Genomic DNA, 19,158 nt, shown 5'->3' with positions numbered 1-19,158 from the left:
ATACAATTTAAGAGCAATTTAAGCCCAAAATAGGAACGGAATGCTGCCAAGAAATCAGAGAGAAAAAACAAAAACAAATCTTAATAGAATTTCTATTTTATTAAAAATAATATCACAAAATTAATTTAGAACTACATACGTAACTTAAAGAATCTAAATGCCATATCAGTCTACTTCTCAATCTTTTCCGGTTCCTTCTCTTCTTTGGCGTTGATCTTGATGGTCCTCTCTTCTAGAGGCTCAGATCTGAAGGCGACTAGCAGCAGTTTCCCCTTGTCTAGATGGCACTCGACTCTCTCCGGAGGAAAACCTTCGGGAAGCAGGAACCTCCTCTCGAAATGACTCCTCGTCCAACCGTCCTCGCGTTTCACCTCCTTTTTTCCTTCCACCAAGATTTCATTCCCGACTGTCTTCACTTGGATCTGATCTGGGGTGAAATTCTGCACGTCCAATTGCACTTCGACTTTCTTCCCGTCGACTTTGACTTCGGCGTCAGAGTACACACCTTCAATCCCATGTTGCAGAGGTGCTGTTGCTTCCTTGATGAACTTTATAGGGTCGCGGAAGAATGGATCGCGAGCGAAGACAGCGAAAGGATCCTCGAATGCCCTCGCGATAGGATCTCGAAGGGCCAGATTCCTCAAATGACGCGCCCAATACGGCATAAGTGACATTTTGAGTTTGAATTGTTTATCTCGTCGCTTAGTTACTCGTTCGTATTCTGATTTTCAACTGTTGTGTTCCCGCGCGCGCCGGCTGTTTATATAGTCGACGGAGCAACGCTATCTGTCGGCGAGAAGCTTGGAGAAAGTTCACGAATATTCTAGCGAGTCAGTGCACAATTGATAATAGCGCCACCTAGTAACAGATAGCTAAACTACGTTATAATCAAGGTGACTCCTATAGGAAAGTATACATTTTTAGTTTTCAAGCAGGTAATTTATATTCAAACATTACATTTAAGTTATTATGTACTTATACCTCTTTGCTATAATTATAAAACTCAAATATTAATGTAAATTATATTAACATTGTTCTGCATGTCTTGTATCTATACGTATGATGCGCCAGCTATTGATGAATAGCAAAACTAATGTAATTCATAATTGGAGCAAGCAGCGACGTCTAGAGACATCTAGTGGCAGATAGTGCTATAGAAATTACTAGATGTCCCTAGAAATTAAATTTAGAGTTCACTGACTCTCCTTTTAAAATAACTTGTAAGTTTTTAAGCTTATGGCCATCAATTTGGTAATTCTGTAACAAAATTAATTCAGATCCTTACTAAGCGTTGCTTGTTGTATATTTGTAGAGGATATGCACTAGGTATATAATTGAAGTTTGTAATATTTTGAACCTCTTGCGAAATAGTATGAAATACTGATGCAATATTTTCTATTTTTTACAGAAAGTATCTATAAATAGGTGGCTTACAAAATCACCAGATATCTTTGTTTTCTCGTGAAATTTAGTTATTTATGTCGAAATTATTCATTTAAACCTCAGGCGGAATCATTGATAAATACCATGGACCTAGAATATATAACTACACCAAATTTGATTTGCCTACACGGTTATTTTGCATGTCCATTTATTTATTTCTTTATCGAATAGCATTAGAGTTACTGAATTTAAATTACCTATTAATCATCACTACACCTTATAAAACAAAGTCCCCTGCCGTGTCTGTCCGTTTAGGTTTTAGTGAAAGTGCAGGTTCCTGCCGAGCGCTCTTCATAAGGTTTTAGAGTACTACTGCCGTATTCGAACTTCATGATATTCACAAGAGACGACACGTTACTAGATCCATTCTAGATACGTAATAGTTTAGATATCAACTATACTCACACTATACTGCAAAACGTAATTCAAGACCAAATAAAGTAAGAAAATGTTGCCACTGCAATAATCTGTTTGTAAAATAGTAAATTCATTTTGATAACTAATCACGCTAAGATAATTTATTCATTAGTAATTTTACTCCTAATATTTAAAAACGTACTTTTATTTACTTATTTGTACATAAATACAAGACGCGCTAGTAAAAAAGTGGCAACATTTCTTACTTTTTTTGGTCTTGAATTACGTTTTGCAGTTTAGTTCTCTTTTGCAACGCAATTCGGGCAACCAACGTCACTTTTACGTTAGATAGAGTAAGATAATCTATTAGATGTGAATTGGATCTCTAAGTCATATCCTGTGGAAATCGTTCAAGAGTATCTCAAGAATCGCGCAAATGTCAAATTTGACAGGTTAAGTCTTAAACATATCGCTATCGTATCTTGGTGATGTCTAAAAGATATCTAATAGATGTCTATTTCAAAATCCGAATCGGGCCCCTAGTCAAATCTAAGTGCTTACGGTCCATTTTCTATGAATTACCAATTGACGTACCTAGTGTACCTACTGTAAATTTAGTACGTTTACTATTACGTAGTATTGTTTGCTCGATCATCAGCAGCTCACGAAGCGGTATGCGCCGGCGCGTGTACGTAAGTATGTAAGATACGGATGGAGATAAGTTGGAACCTTTCATTAGGATGTGGACCCGTAACTATAGTGCGAGAAAGGGACATAAAATACTTTTTTTTTTTTATTACTATTATTAATACAAGAAATAACCTTATGATCTAATTCAGTTCCCTGCAAAACTGTTTACACAGTTTGTCTGCAGGTGCGAGTCTCTGATATAATTACTTACGTAATCAATGTAAAATATTATAAAAACTAACATCATACACTTAACTAATATAATCAGATATACCTTACTTTACTTGGGTGACATTTGCAGGCACAGGCATGCAATTGTCACCCAAGCATTTTCAATAGGTGCTGCTTTACTGCTGTTTTAAATCTAGTTTTATTGGGCTCGAGCCTGATATTTTCTGGAAGACTGTTTAAGAAATATGGCAACCATTTTTTTTAGAGTTCGGTCTCCGTAATAATTGGTGACTGATCTTGTATTATGTTTATGTTCTACTCGTGTCGAGATTTGCTCTTTATTGCTGTGGTTGTTAATTGCTAAGAGGTATTTGTGTTTTAATACTAACTGACCGGGAGTATTTTACAAATTTTAAATAGTTTATTATAATTACCTCTACAACTGTTTCTAGTTTTTTTATTGACGAGTAACTTTAAGAATCTAATTTGTAGCGCTTCTACTTTATCTATATACGATTTAAAAGTGAGACCATAGCAATCAAGGGCATAGCTTAACACGGAATCAACTATTGCAAAATATAAGCACTTTAATACATTAATTGGTACTTTAAAGCTAAGGTGGTAAAATCTTCCTAATAAAATTCTAAGTTTGCTACAGATATAATTTATATGTTGTTGCCAAGAAAATGCGGAATCTACTTTAACACCTAAATATGTAACACAATCAACTTTTTCTATTGGTTTACAATGGCAATCGTGTAAGTTATTATGAAGACAAGTAAAGCTATGGGTATACATAGGGAGTGGCATTTCTGTTGGGCTTAGATATGGCGATTGTATAATTAGGAGCTTAGTTTTATCTGAATTCAATATAATGCCACTTACTTACTTACTTATTAGGGCCCCACATCTAGCGTCTTTCGAGCGTCGGCGTCTATGGCTATGGAAAATGACGTCGCTGCGCAGTTGCGTCGACGTTGCGTCGAGCAGCGGCCATAGAGTTGTAGACGCCGACGCTCGAAAGACGTTAGATGTCGGGAGGCCCTTAGGTAGGTACTTGGTTGGCGCGGTGACCCAAAATGAGTCTTGGCCTCCAACACAAGAGCACGCCACTTTGATCGGTCCAGAGCGGTATCCTGCCAGCTTTCGCCGACGCCAAGCTCACGGAGATCTGTCTCCACTCTATCTGCCCAACGGTATTTAGAACGACCAAAAGGACAGCGCCCAGTTGGTCGACCCAAGTAGGCCCTTTTGGCTGCCCGATCTTCACCCATTCTTTCGGGATGGCCAGCGGAGACGGTGCGTTTTTGTCTCACCTATTATGTCCGTCTGTCTGTCACCAGGCTGTAACTCATGTACCGTGATATCTAGACAATTAAAATTTTCACAGATGATGTATTTCTGTGGCCGCTATAACAACAAACACTAAAAACAAAATAAAATAAATATTTAAGTGGGGCTCCCATACAACAAACATGATTTTTTTGCCGTTTTTTGGGTAACGGTACTACGGAACCCTTCGTGCGCGAGTCCGACTTTAAAGTGCATTTTAGACCTATGTTCATGATTCTTGGATCTTTTAGGAACTACATGAAGCGAAAGAGAAGTACATAGGGTGACGGCACCAGTAATGGACACGGCACCAATTATGGACATTTTTTACGTTGATCGAATTTATTAAGCAACTGTCCCAACATTTTTCAACTGGCAACACTAAAGCATAACCAATAGACGTTTGAGCTGTCATTTTGACACATGTCACCAAAATCAGCCGTTTTGTTCTAAGATGGCTGCGAAGTAAAATCTCGTTGCGGGCGGTGGTCATAAAAATCCGTTATTGTTGTTGAAATCGTTAAGGAGGTGAGTACATATTTGTGCATGGTATTATCTTGTGTTATGTTGTAATGAGATTTAATGTTATTTTTACTGAATAATACTATATTGCAAGTAAATTGAGCTAAGTTGAATATGTCCAATCACAGCAATAAGTTTTTTGTGGGGTTTGTTCATTACTGGATTCGATATTTTATGAAATTCAGTAATGGACAAGTGTCCAAGCTTAAGCTTTTTATTACTTTTTTAGTTTATTGTGTTAAATTATTTAATTTATTGCACTAAACATTTGAGTTGGGTTGATTTTGTGATTGCTCTTTATTTTCCAATAATGGACGATGTCCATAACTGGGTATTTTTAGTTGTCCATAATTGGGCTCTTTGTTTTGTCTTAGATGGATGGATAAATGTGGTCGGACTGCAAAAACTGCCAGGCTAAGGCGAGGCCGACCAAGCCATACGTCAACAGGTTTATTTTGCTATTATAATCCGTTTTTTATTCATCCTATTTCTCGATGAGGCAAATAATAGCTGTCACGCGGTACCACAAATTTGGTCGGACTACAAAAACTGCCAGGCTAAGGTGAGGCCGACCAAACCATACGTCAACAGGTTTATTTTAGCTATTATAATCTGTTTGTTTCATTCTATTTTTCGATGAGGTAAATTGTAGGGATTGTAGCTGTCACGTGGTACCACAGATTTGGTGGAACTGCAAAAACTGCCAGGCTAAGGTGAGGCCGACCAAGCCATACGTCAATAGGTTTATTTTAGCTATTATAATCCGTTTTTTTCATCCTATAGGTAAATTGTAGCTGTCACGTGGTACCACAAATTTGGTTGGACTGCAAAAACTCGTAGCCTGGCAGCAAAAACTGCCAATTCTATTTCTTGATGAGGTAAATTGTAGCTCTCACGTGGTACCACAAATTTGATCGACCCAATCGCCAATCGGCCGGCCAATACAGGATTTGGCCGACCATTTTTTTTTACTGTCCTCAAAGGCAGCTATCGTGCCATACAAGTTTCATACGATTTTTCGATAGGTCTTTTTCATGTTTTTTTTTTATAAATTTGGTCGGACTGCAAAAGCTGCCAGGTTAAGGTGAGGCCGACCAAGACATACGTCAACAATTCTATTTTGCTATGAGGTAAATTGTAGGTGTCATGTGGTCCAATAAATCTGGTCGGACTGCAAAAACTGCCAGGCTAAGGTGAGGCTGACCACTTTTTTTTTACTGTCCCCAAGGTCAGGTATCCTACCATACAAGTTTCATTCCATTTTTCGATGAGGTATTTTTTTGATGTTTTTTTGTCCAACGTTTTTGCCATTTGTACAAAATCTGCCAGGTTAAGCCTAGGCCGACCAAGTGCGTTGAAAGTTGGAAGGTACTAAATGTCAGGTACCTCTACAGGGTAGGTATATGCTATTTTTTGATCAGGTTTGTTTCATGCAGCCGGCAACCGGACTAAAACTCTTATAGTATAAATTAGAAATCTAAATGAAAGTTCAAATAGCGTTAATAAAAGTTGATTTGTGACATCATTTGTTTCATTTATGTGTTCAATACAAAAGTGTCCATTAATGGATGTTCATAATTGGGTCCATGTCCATGACTGGGTGTCCATTACTGAATTTTTGATGTCCATCAATGGTGATTTCGTAAATTTCAATTTATATATTTTTTATTAATTATGTATTAAACATACAGAATTTTTGGTTTTGTTTAAATGTTCCTCATGTATTTAAGTGCCGAAAAAAAAATCACCATTTTTGTATCGTCAAAAAACATCACATTTTTAAACGAAATTCTAATTTAGTGCGCTTAACATGTCCATGATTGGTGCCGTCACTCTACTAAGTACTAGTGAAGGAAGCGAAAGAGTTATGTCAGGATCATAGCCAGTGGAAATCCGTGGTCTCTGCCTACCCCTCCGGGAAATAGGCGTGATTGCCTATATATATGTATGTATGTATGTACATGGACTTTGAGTTAGCTGACAGACAATACATAGACATCAGAGGTAAACGGCGCCTTCTGTCGGAATAGTTTTGGGCTGGAAACGACAACGTCGACCTCTACTCATAAACCATACATTCACTGCGGACTTTTTTTAGAACTAACTCACTAACGTATACAAAGTGGCGCCTTCTGGCGAAAAAGTTTTGGTCTGGAACAGACACACTACTCGAGTCACTCACATTTTTAAAATAAATATCTAAAACTTAAACCTAAACAACGGTGAACCGTGAGTGACCCATTTTAATATAGGTATTCAATATGTAACTAAAGGTCAAGTATTGAACGTATTATTACGTTAGGTATTTATCTAGAATAAGATTAACGTGCTGACTTGTGTGGAACTAATGTAAAGTATAAATAACTAACATTAAGAGCCAACAGGAGTGGTCATTTCTCCATACAAACGTACTCCTCGTTTTCCTCCGTGGTTTTTGAAGCTAGAGCAATGATTTTTTCAACACAGATTAATATTGTCAATATCTGTGTAGGACCGTTTTGCTTTTTTTGACATTTTTGTTTTTTAAGGCGCCCTTCAAAAATGGCCAAAATGGCCTAATTGACTATGCCGCAATGAGAGGCGTGGCATTCAAAACTGATATCAATTAGCCAAAAAAGCAAAACGGTCCGACACAGATAATTTCATAATCATTTAGATTTCCAAATTTGGTTATGATTGGTTAAGTTTTGGAGGAGGAAACAGAGGAGTACGAAACCTCGATTTTTGAGATTTTTACGCAGGATTTTTCGCCTTGTCCTTATCACACTACTTTTAGGTGCCGCTTCCGTTAGCGAGACGGGTATATTTACCTAAAATATTTAAAACTCAGCTCCTGTTTCGTCTTAATACGTACGTATACCGAAAGGCGCAGCGTGGGTAGATCCACCACAAGGTGGACTGACGACCTGGTAAAGGTCGCGGGAGTGCGCTGGATGCGGGTGGCGCAAGACCGGTCATTGTGGCACTCTTTGAGGGAGGCCTATGTGGACGTCCTCTGCCTGATATGATGATGATGAACTAACATTAATATAAAAAACATCTTATAGATATCGTACCCTGGTGGTTTCATGAAACGCGCGTCCGCAAACTTCAGTATAATTATAAATACCGACCAATACCAGTTTTTGTTTGTTTAAAATTTTAAGGTGCAAGGTTAAAACATATTGCAAATAAACAACTGCGCATTTTTACAAAAATAAACTTAAGCAAACTTCACAGTCAAATTTTCCTTTAAAACGGACCCTGAAATCAATCACTGGTCAAACACAATTGTTTAACCTAATCATATAGAGGCGTTAACCAAACTAATAATAATACAATATTTATCCTTACAATCTACGGATATTCACGTCATTACGGCAGTATATATTATACAGAAAACGTTTCTGTCTGTCATTGTGGATATCCTAGTCAGGGCAACCGTATACTTTACGGTGCTGTTTCTTACCCAAGTTTTATAAAAAAATATAGAAAATGGTTAAATTATTAGCTGTTATTTTGGCTGTAGCCGTGTTTGGTGTTGTTTTAAGCAAACCTTTGGAAGATACAAAGGATTCGGGTAAGTAATAAACTCGATACTTAGTACGATAATTTATACATACCTACCTATTAAAATTATTTAAAACTGGTCACTCACGTGTTAATAAGTCAGATAAATGCTCGACATGTTTTGAACCAATTTTTGAGGATTCTTCGTCACGGAGCACTGATTGGCCTTTACTGATAGAGCGTGCGACGTGTTCTGCGGGCTAATTGGGCCTGACTCGCCATTACTTATACAAATTACCTACATTAAAAAAAAAATGTTCCAATTGAACTACTATTTTGCTCTAATTTTGTATTATGGATCTTCTAGCCGGATCATCCGGTCACATTCGTACAACTTAAACCTATTAAATATAAAAAAAACGGGTCACTCACGTATTTTAAGTCGGAGAACGCTCGACATGTTTCACTTCGTACCGAGGCGTGTCCTGAAGCTTGGGTTGGTGGACCGGCGCAGACTGGGCCGCAGCCCTCCGCGCCCGATGATTCGGCGCCACGAATACGTGAGTGACTCGTTTTTAATATGTTTGTATATCACGGCATTTTTGTTATTAAAACAATGTATACCTCTTGAGTGTATGTTGCCAACTCAAACAAAATCTCTATTTTTTTAGTAAACTGGTTTGCACCAGATTCTGGTTCACAAGTGCCAAATACGGTCTTGGTGAATCTTATCGACCGTATGGTGTTCAAATATGGAATGATTAGCACGGTTTTCACAATGCAATCGAAACTACACATCACATTGGCATCTAGATGTTCATTTCTAGGACTTACCTACTTGTTTTACAAAGTAGTCAATTACTTTAAATTTAAAATATTTATTTTCTGTGTATTGGACATTTCATACTCGTAATATGACAATGCAATGTGTGATTGCGAGTAGTGTGATAGAGGTATGTTTCATTTTGTACAGTTGAATCAGATATAACGTGATATAACGCAGCGCTCAAAGGCGTTCGAAAATATCTGAACACGCTCTCTATAACAATGACAATAGAGGCGTTAGAGGCCGCCGCTTCGATGTCTACCTAAATCTGATAGCGACCAGTTTACAGTTGCATGAGATATATATTTAAGTCCGTCATTTGTAAATTTTTCCTGTGTTTGTGCAAAAAAGTTTAAATAAATAAATTAATTTATATACTTAAGTACAATTGAACAAAACTATTTGTCAAGCACATGTTGAGATATTTTAGAACACCTTGAGGTAAGTTGTGTTTTAATCACATGCATATTTGTTGCAGAACAAAAGGTACACCGGCTGTGGAAAAGATACATCAACCAGGCATTAACGTCAAGCTTCAACAGCAACGACCTTTCCAGGATTAGAACTCGGAGAAAGTTAGTCTATTACCATATTCTTTGAAACAGTTAGTTTCGGTTATATTCGATTCGTGTATATGTAAGTATGTATAAAGGCCCATTTACACGATACAAGATTCTTGAACAAGAATCGGCAATAATTGTATGCAAGTTTTGCCGTGCAATAATTGAATTCAAGAATTGAATCAAAGTGTTTATACATGAGCAATAACCAAAATCTTGAATGCAATTATTGTATACAATTCTTGATAGTCAATATTCTTGACCGTATTTTGTTTACACCAAAGACATTTATTGAACGGCAATAATTGCATGCAAGTCTTGACAGGTCTAAACTTCAAGTTGAATCAAGTATGATGTATTGAAGCCATATTGAAGCAAGAATTGAAGCGATTTGCATTGGCAGATTTTCATTCAATATTGAATGTTCTTTGTGGGTGGTAAAACTGATAAAATGAGCAAAAATTATGCTAAATTAGGTAGTTCGGAGATAAAGTCATCAATGTTTATGGGACACAGAGGATAAAAATTATAAAAACCGTGAGGCTCGTGAGGCTACCCTTGTAGCTTTTTCTATAGAATTTGGGGTATAAAGTTTTGGTCCCAAAGAAATATTGAAGAAACTTAACATAAAAACGCAATATCAAGCTAAAAAGAAGAAAATGAAGGATTCAATGGGAATTGGATCTAGCAGTGCTGATGTTTATAAGCCAAAACTTGTGTGGTACAATTTGATGGACGTATTTTAACAAAAACTTCGGAATCAAGAGAAACGTCATCAAATTTAGTATGTCCTATTTTTTAGGGTTCCGTACCCAAAGGGTAAAACGGGACCCTATTACTACGACATCGCTGTCCGTCTGTCCGTCTGTCCGTCCGTCCGTCCGTCCGTCCGTCCGTCCGTCCATCCGTCCGTCTGTCACCAGGCTGTATCTCACGAACCGTGATAGCTAGACAGTTGAAATTTTCACAGATGATGTATTTCTGTTGCCGCTATAACAAAACAGAATAAAATAAAGATTTAAATGGGGCTCCCATACAACAAACGTGATTTTTGACCAAAGTTAAGCAACGTCGGGAGTGGTCAGTACTTGGATGGGTGACCGTTTTTTTTTGTTTTTTTTTTGCATTATGGTACGGAACCCTTCGTGCGCGAATCCCACTCGCACTTGCCCGGTTTTATTTATTCTTTATAATCATATGGATTGGCAATTCTTGTATTCAATTAATTGCACTAGGCTTCGTTTACACGTATGCCAGTATTGAATTCAAGTTGGTACTTGAATACAAGAATGTCACGTATGTTTAGATAGTGCAAATTTTTTATTGCCTCAATTTTATTCTATTGAATGTTCAAGAATCTTGTATCGTGTAAATGGGCCTTAAAGCATAATTTGGTGTCTTCTCCAAGTAGGTAATACCTACCTACTTAAATTGAAAACCTTCATGGTATTCAGGCACCTATTGAAATATAAGTATAACGGGTCACTCACGTAATTTAGGACGAACTTCGCTCGACATGTCGACTGTTTAGGAACATTATGAAAATCCGCGACAGGAGAAGCATTTTAGCCCACTTGGACCGCTTCCCATTAGGCGACTCGTCTGCTCTTTTACTGCAGATGCAGAGCAAATAAAAAAAACAAGATCGTCTACACTGACAATAGGCAAATCTAAGCCTCACCCCGCCTCAAAGTAAGGAATCGACATAAGCTCCATCAGTGGTTTAGAACAGCGGTCGGCAACCTTTTAGCAGCCAAGGGCCACATAATAGTTAACGAAGATGTCGCGGGTAGCAGACATTGTCGTTCGTCAGTATTACATACAAAATAGCCAGGGAGGCTCGCGTGCCGCAAGCGAGAGGTTGGCGGGCCGCGGGTTGCCGACCGCTGGTTTAGAATGACTAAATTAATTATACTTGGCCTGGCAAAGTGATGTCTGAAGCCAAACTTAGGGCAATTATAGTCAGTACAATATTTATTTCGACACTAAAGTTAACTTTTTTACAGCGCCGCGGAGGATTGCGAGAAGTTGGAACTGTGCAGGCTGCACGCTAGATCTTCTAGAAACTTCTTATCGGCGTTCGAGCTTTATTTCGTCAAGTGAGTTTATAAATGCATGTTCACTATTACCATAGATTACTAAACCGTTATTATTATATGGTTAACAATGTGTGCTAGTGCTGCTCTCTGGCGGCAGAACACTGCGGTAATACCCCGTATTCAATTTACCTTCCGAAGTCGTCTAAGTAGGTACATAAGCTGTCTATTCGAAGCAAACATTTTTTTTATAAACTTATCTACTTTAATTTTATAACTCATTGCAATTCGTTTTTCTAATTCTGCCTTTTCCACAGCAGCGAAGTGTACCTATATAAAAACGGGTCACTCACTTTTTAAACCTGATATTGCTCGATATATTTCGCTCCATAACTAGCATTACCATTACCGATTTTTTTTTCAGCAAAGAGAACGCCCGGCTATGGGACCACCAGACACACACGGTCGCAGACTGTGACCAGCGGTTCGCTCATTGCTTCGGTGGTGCGCAGACACAGCCGCAACAACAGAGGCAGTTCAGGGACAACAGGCTTGACTATGATAACTCTATTAGAGAGTTTAGTAGTGATGATTATTAATGGTCCCAACTATACTCTATCTTTAGGTGTTTAAATAAAAGTAAACAAACAATTTGTACATCTTCGGCTAGTTGTAACAATGGTTAACCAACCAAATACAAAACCGCCTGGATCGGTCACTGAACGACGTGTCTTTAACCTACAAAATTTGATCATGTAATGTTTTCATCTACCCTCAACTGGCTTTAGGAGCTATTTGAGGGTAAATTTTGTTAACTTTAATTTAAATACCTTAAAATACAGACTTAGGGTCGGTTGCACCAAACCGTTCGTATCGTTAAAGAGTTCGCTAAAGTTTTATGTATGGAAAGTTTCATAGTAAAGCATCGGGGCGCGACGGCTGACGTTGATCAGTCTGTCAAATGTGGTTGGTGCAACTGGCCCTATAAGTACTAAATTATTGGTAAAAGTCCTCTAGCCTCTTGTAAATATATCTAATACATAAAAATTTGTTATTTCTTTCATAACCATTTTTCATGGTCCTACTCCTCATGAATTCACCACAAAATTGTACCTGTATATACCAATTTGCTCGAGTTAGCATTAATGGGTACTCGAACTCAAGTCGTGAGTGACTCATTCTTAACACATCGAGTCACTCACGGCGATTGAAACAGTTTTTCAGCATACTGCTGACAATCTAATTTTAGATATCACTTTTCTAGCGTGAGTGACCCGTTCATTATTTTAATATGTTCGAGTCTTACGGGAGTCTCGTGCGTGGCCTCTTACATTGCGATAGGTAAAATGTGACGTCCCACGGGTAAAGGTACCTTATGGCGGTTGGCGCTTACGCTATTATTAACGTCGCTCCAATATTATTGCGGCGCTATGCGACGTAAGCGCCAGCCGCCATAAGATACCTTTTGTCGTGGAACGTCGCAAATGGCGTCACAATTAAAACAACAGGTATCATCATATATTTGTAATCAGTGAATCTGTCCAAAAATATAACGCGTAGCTAGCGACGCCTAGACAAGTGCACTTCCTAACAACTGTACAGCACCGGGGCTTCGCGTTTGCAACCATCTGACAGTTCTAATAGGGTCCGCTTGGCATCTAATCCCAAGAATTGACGTTTAAAATAACGCACTGCGTGGGTTATCAAATCGCTGCAGACTTATCTTGGTTTAAGTCTAGGCGTTTTTGGCTCTCAATTTTTTTTAATTGATAGTTGCAAACGCGAATCATTATCCCTACTATATTACTTACAGCACCTATCGATGTGTGGGTTTCGTAGAAAACAAACACATTGACATATAGGTACCAAATCTCTCTTCAGTTGCTCAAACACTCATTTCAATTATAGCCTAATGCCGGCTGTACACACTCGAGATACCCTGAACCGAGAACGAGTGTGTACATACTGCTCCCTCCTATCGTCTCGCTCTTACTCGTCCCGTCTCGCCGTTCACCAATTGTCAGAGACTCTTGGCGAGATGCTCTCGACGAGTGTGTACACCCGCATTAGGTTTTAGTTACTCAAATTTTTGTTAAGATCAAAATGGCGAACACCGTCTATCAGGTAAGGGTTACCTGTTGCTATCTCTTTTGCACGCGCATAATTATATTGCTGTCCCGCCCATCTGTCAATGTCACTGTGCGAGCGTGACAGCAATATAATAATTATGCGCGTGCAATAGAGATGGCAACAAGCAAAATACGAAATCCTTTCTTTAATAAATGTTTGCACAACTGAGCTTTCATAAGCATTCCGTCTCAACAATAAACATCTCATGAACGAAACGCCCACGCTACTTGTTCGACATTAGACCTTATGGCGACAATGATAAGATGCATTTTGGCATGGACCCTAAGTTCTAGTTACGTTGTTGGTAATGTAATGGCTCCTCTACACGATGGGCCAACGCCGGCCAGTCTAAGGGACGCATTTATGCGTTAGAGGGAGCAAGTGATATTGCTATCTCATTGTACCGCATGGCTGTGTCCCATGGAGTGGCCGGCGTTGGCCCATCGTCTAGAGGAGCCATAAGATTTGAAACTGATACTATTTTATGCAGTATTTTGGCATATTTACAATGATCTGAATCAGTTTGATAAAAAATATAAAATAACCTAATCAGCGGCGATAGCATTGGTCGAGTTTTTATCGCCTATGTCATGCGTCACTTTCGCACTTAAATACCTGTTATAGCGTGACAGGCGATATAAACGCAACCATGTCACAGTATAAATAAAAGTATTAGGTACAGAAGGTTCACTCTCTAACAAAACGCGTCTATTACGAGAGATATAAGCGCAAGCGCGAGTCTGGCGTCCGCTCCGTAGCGGTGCGCGGCAACAACTACTGCTAGACACCAAAATTGGTGTGGGCCGCATGTACTTGCAGCGACGTGACGAAATCGCGGAGTGAGCCTGACCATGCTACCGCCGCTGGACGACTGATAACAGATCAGTGTAAACGTGCCTTTACATCTAGTAGTGTAAGGCCCACTTGCACCATTCCACTAACCCGGGGTTAACCGGTTAAACCAGGAGTTGCCATGGTTAGCCATACAATTTGACACTAGGTTAACAGTTTAACCGCTTAACCCCGGGTTAGTGGAATGGTGTAAGTGGGCCTAAGTAGCAGTTTCAAGTCTTAAATGCACTATAACTAGTCTCAATATTCTGAAAAGGTTTCTTAAACAAAAATCAGCAACATCTTATGATATTTGAAAACTACTTACTTACGGACATTGCAACCGTCACTTCAGCAGAACCACTTCATAAATTAACAGTATCGTGAGGCTATGCTAGCATAACGTACAATGTGTGCATGACTGTAGTAGGTCTACAATAGTTTAATGTACGTCAATCCAGCAGGGCTTTATTATAAAGTGGTATTTGCTGAATAAATGGTATATCACACGTGTTTCTATACTAACCAACAAACCAACGCGTCAAAAGCGGCTCCATCGCTCAAGCAAACTTCAAAACAAAAACATACATATTATACTATGCTTACCCTGTATAATTACAAAAAGAAATAGGCCGAATTTCTCAATACAATATATTACTGTAGTTAAGATTAAAAAATGACTTTTTTAGACGATAATTTCGTTTACAACTTACGAAAATATATTACTGCATTTTTGTGGAGTTTTTTTTAATGGCACGAAATAAACTATCTTTGGGTTCGCATCCAACGGTGAGAAAGGAGAAGAAATGGTGTCTATTTAAATAAATGTAGACTTTAGTGTGGTGTACTTAAGTTATAAAATGGAACATTCTGTCAATCTCCACCAATATCAAGATTTTAGCTTAGAAAAATCGGTAAAGGATATATTTCAGGAGTGGTCCAAAAAAGAGGACAAATATTATAAAAATAAAAAAGGTTTAAGTTCTGAAACAGCATTAAGTAATAAAGTGAAATAAAAACAAGAATAATAGAAAATGTATTATTCTGCCATTTTTTCTCCTTTTCCAACCGTGCCTTCTCTTAATATAAATAACCAAATATACCTAATATCTTACAACTATTGCCGAAGTACGAAAATACTATGAATATAATATTTATAATGGCACTTCTAAACTTTTGTAATTCACAAACGATGGTTTTGAACATTATGAGTGCATCAGATTCGAAAATTCAAAAAATGTGTCGTATTTCGATTGCAAAATATTCACTTAAAAAAAAACAAAAACTTGGCTATGTATGTGTCTTGTCCACATTAAAATATGTTTCATTTAGAGGCTTTTACATCAGTGCACAGTCGCCATCAGATATATCTGAGCGGCCAAGGTGTTCACAATATCTGAACGCGCACTCTAACGCCCTGACAATAGAGGCGTGTTCAGATATTTGTGAACACCTTGGCCGCTCCGATATATCTGATGGCGACTACATTAATTTTAATAATATTCTGCTGACTTTTTGAAATTTTTGAATCTGTTTGTAAATTCATGTAACTCACAACCAACTACTGAAAACTGTACACGTGAATATAATCTAATATTTAATATATAATCGCGAGACAATCGTTTGAGATCTAAATTTATAAATGAACTAAAATAAAAAGAAAACTTAAATTATTCTAAATTTTAAATAATATACACAAATATTTATGCTAGTGCTTAAATAACTGTAACTAAATTAGTACTTTTAATAATAACAAAATGACAAATGCAAAAATGCGAGTACATCGTAATGTTTATATTATAAATAATAATAAAAATACTAGAAGTTAGACCGAAAGAAAAGCTATTTACAAATATTGTCAAATAACACTATACTATTGCGGTGCTCACGCAAAAGTTGTGAGAAAGTGACAGAAACAGTCCCAGTCCCAACAGTATTTCATATTTTAGCGCCGTCCAACATAAATAGTGACACGAATATAAAAAAAAACATATTGAAATGAAAAGTTTAAAAACAGGTTATCATTCAAAAAGTGACGTATTTTTTATTTATAGAGGCGAACCTTTTGCCTATAATAAATAATAATAATCGAAAATTCATGGAGCCTGTAATCTCATTATTAATTTCAAACCAAAAAGATATCATGAAATTAAAAAGAATTGTAATATGGCAAAGATATGTACCTATCTGTAAATTTTCTTTTTATTACTTACCTCCAACTACCTACTCCATTTAGGGGTCATCCATTAATTACATCACACGTTTAGGGGGAGGGAGGGGGTCAAGAAAATGTGACATATTGTGACATGGGGGAGGGGGGAGACACAAACTTTGTGACGTCACTTTAACTTCATGAAAATTTATTTAAATTATTTTATTCGCTGTACATGTAAATAACAAGTTTTTAAAACGATAATCGTTTTTATTCGTTTAATTTTCTTTCCTAAACAGTTTTGGGTATAAAATTACTAATATTTATATCGTCAAAAATATTTTGATAAAATATTAATAATACTCAGGTATTTACTTAATTCGATTTGGCAATTTCGTAGAAAAAATGTGACGTCACACTAGGGGGGAGGGGTTTGCCAAATGTGACCAAGTGTGACAAGGAGGGGGGGGGGAGGGGTAAAAAAACCTAGAAATTCGTGTGACGTAATTAATGGATGACCCCCTACCGTGACGCATGGTTTTTGTACAGTCGCCATCATATATATCGGAGCGGCTAAGGCGCTCACAAATATCTGAGCACGCTTCTATTGTCAAGGCGTTAGAGTGCGTGCTCAGATATTGTGAACACCTTGGCCGCTCCGATATATCTGATGGCGACTGTACAGACCGGCGTAAAAATAAGAAGCGACATTTTAATAAATAAAATAATAATTCATACATTTTTCGAAAAATGGAGCATATTAGTCGCCGAAATTTAATCATTGATTTATTTAAACTGATAACACGTTGTATTCACAAATAAATGCAATATAAACAATATGGCACTACTTTGAAAAAATCTCTTTTCTTGTTCTGTCAATCAAATGACAATTGTAGCATCTATAGTTCGGTTTTTTTAGCATTAGAAATAAGGTAAGCAATCTTGATGTGTCTTTTAATTGAAAAACACATTTTATAAATAAGTTACGGCAAATATGTAATAATTATGAATCTATTACGATCATTTATATTGTTCTACTTTCATAAGTAATAGTTACAGATTAAAAAGCGTCTTTCAATTCAAAGACATGTCAAGATCGCTTACCTTCTTTCAAGTTCTTTCTAATGCTAAAAAAAACGAAATATATGTATGTGATCCATACAGACTTAATAGCCTTTCAACTTTGAGTAGCAGTGCGAGATACGAGATTTTTTCAAAGTAGTGCCGAAAAGTTAATTTAGGAATCCTGGTCACGGCACCAAACTGTAATTAACTCCTCGAAATCCTGATTTAAACTTTCACGATTTTCACACATTATCATTTATTTTAACGGGACTTAATCCCGTATACTTAGTGCCAGTTGCACCATCCGCACTAGACAGACTAATCAACGTCACCCGGCGCGCCGTGGCGGTTTAGTATGAAACTGTCTAATACAGTAAAATTCAGCTAACTCTTTAACGATGACAAACAGTAAGGTGCAACTGATCCTTAAACTTTAAAATTACCTCCGACGTTCGGAGTGCGAGACCACGGAGTTAATGCCGTTCTCAAAACGTTAGAGGTCATTTTTCAGACCTTTTTTTAGAGGTCAGAGAGATTTCATTAAAAGTCCTATTGTCGCTTACGGTTGACGACTCCGTCAACTAATGTCAGAAGAGACAACATATTCGGTGCAATTTTTACAACTCCTTTCAACAACTCAACACTTTTACATAAGATCAGTTCAACAGCCCTTTGTAAACTTGACACGTATATGTAAACCCTCAACTCAACTCATCGTAGTTCTTTTGTAGTTTACGCTTGAGCATGGACCCTCAACATCGTAGTTCTTTTGTAGTTTACTCTGAGCATGGATTGAATATTGATCTTAATCTCATACATTTGGCCTCTCAACGGCCTAACACTTTAGGCAAATAGAGCCCTTTGTATTGACACATCACTTACTCCTTTGTCAGCACAGAATGAAAACTAGCAGCACATTCTAGAAGTTCTGCTGCCGCTTACGCTTCAAGTCGATAGCGTCAAGGATCGGTTGCCGCTTGTGGTTGTAGCGCGCGCGGAGCTGCTCGATCTCGGCCTCCATCTCCGAGTCCAGGCGCTCCATGCGGGCTTCTAGCTCGGACACTGATAGGAAGGTTAGCTGCAAAGAAAAAAAAAAGCCTATTATGAAATTATACTCCTTAATTATACTCCTTAGTAAAATTTTTTAACCTCAAAAGTAGTGGTAATAAACTTTTTCTTCTGGAATGTTAGGGCTCCTATGATATCTTATACTGCGGTACAATAATATGTTAACGACACTAAAATTCAGCGCATAAATACTCAAATAAATAAATTTGATTTTGGAGGAAAATTTACCACTGCTTATGAGATTATAAAATGTCTAATCTAAAAAAAAACAGACTGTAAGGTTATAAATTTAAATATATCGTGGCAATTTATCAGCTGAAGTAGATGGTGCTTTATTGTTAGTAGCAATTCAACGACGAGGAGTTGACTTACGAATTTAATGTTGGCGGCAACTATTACTATTATAATTTATGCGTCAAAAATAGTAACAGTTATTCACTCAACGTGATTATTTTCTGTTAGTGGCACTACTCATAATTCACAAAT

The 19,158-nt window shown here is 37.5% G+C and overlaps 3 protein-coding genes across 5 annotated transcripts in view; 1 reads left to right on the top strand and 2 right to left on the bottom strand.

Moving 5' to 3' along the window:
* Positions 1–86: 86 nt before the first annotated feature.
* Positions 87–747, bottom strand: LOC134680489 (heat shock protein Hsp-12.2-like). Its single transcript, XM_063539618.1, has one exon. It carries the CDS (start codon positions 672–674, stop codon positions 171–173), a length of 504 nt encoding a protein of 167 aa, XP_063395688.1. The 5' UTR covers positions 675–747; the 3' UTR covers positions 87–170.
* Positions 748–7,920: 7,173 nt separating this feature from the next.
* LOC134680488 (uncharacterized) lies at positions 7,921–12,401 on the top strand. Its single transcript, XM_063539617.1, has 4 exons — positions 7,921–8,074; positions 9,309–9,405; positions 11,397–11,489; positions 11,851–12,401. Exons 1-4 carry the CDS (start codon positions 7,990–7,992, stop codon positions 12,023–12,025), a joined length of 450 nt encoding a protein of 149 aa, XP_063395687.1. The 5' UTR covers positions 7,921–7,989; the 3' UTR covers positions 12,026–12,401.
* Positions 12,402–12,935: 534 nt separating this feature from the next.
* LOC134679847 (serine/threonine-protein kinase hippo-like) overlaps positions 12,936–19,158 on the bottom strand; it is a 43,951-nt gene continuing 37,728 nt past the window's right edge. For 2 of the 3 annotated variants that reach the window (XM_063538757.1, XM_063538756.1), the window contains exon 11: positions 12,936–18,682. In XM_063538757.1, the coding sequence (XP_063394827.1) occupies positions 18,524–18,682 (159 nt within the window). In that variant the 3' untranslated portion in view covers positions 12,936–18,523. The remainder of the gene's footprint in view (positions 18,683–19,158) is intronic. The other variant, XM_063538758.1, reaches the window with a different exon arrangement.

Source organism: Cydia fagiglandana, chromosome 3 (genome assembly GCF_963556715.1).
Source record: "Cydia fagiglandana chromosome 3, ilCydFagi1.1, whole genome shotgun sequence".
In the NCBI taxonomy this organism is placed as follows: Eukaryota; Metazoa; Arthropoda; class Insecta; order Lepidoptera; family Tortricidae; genus Cydia; species Cydia fagiglandana.
The sequence above is the reverse complement of the archived record's forward strand: the minus strand, read 5'-3'. Positions and strand labels throughout refer to the sequence as shown.

What these genes read in the sequence shown, in the direction of transcription:
- LOC134680489 (XM_063539618.1), bottom strand. Translation starts at nt 674, where the DNA reads ATGTCACTTATGCCGTATTGGGCGCGTCATTTGAGGAATCTGGCCCTT.
- LOC134680488 (XM_063539617.1), top strand. Translation starts at nt 7,990, where the DNA reads ATGGTTAAATTATTAGCTGTTATTTTGGCTGTAGCCGTGTTTGGTGTT. An exon ending in AGGATTAGAACTCGGAGAAA is followed by an intron (nt 9,406 to 11,396) that starts GTTAGTCTATTA and finishes ACTTTTTTACAG; the next exon opens with CGCCGCGGAGGATTGCGAGA. An exon ending in TTCGAGCTTTATTTCGTCAA is followed by an intron (nt 11,490 to 11,850) that starts GTGAGTTTATAA and finishes TTTTTTTTTCAG; the next exon opens with CAAAGAGAACGCCCGGCTAT.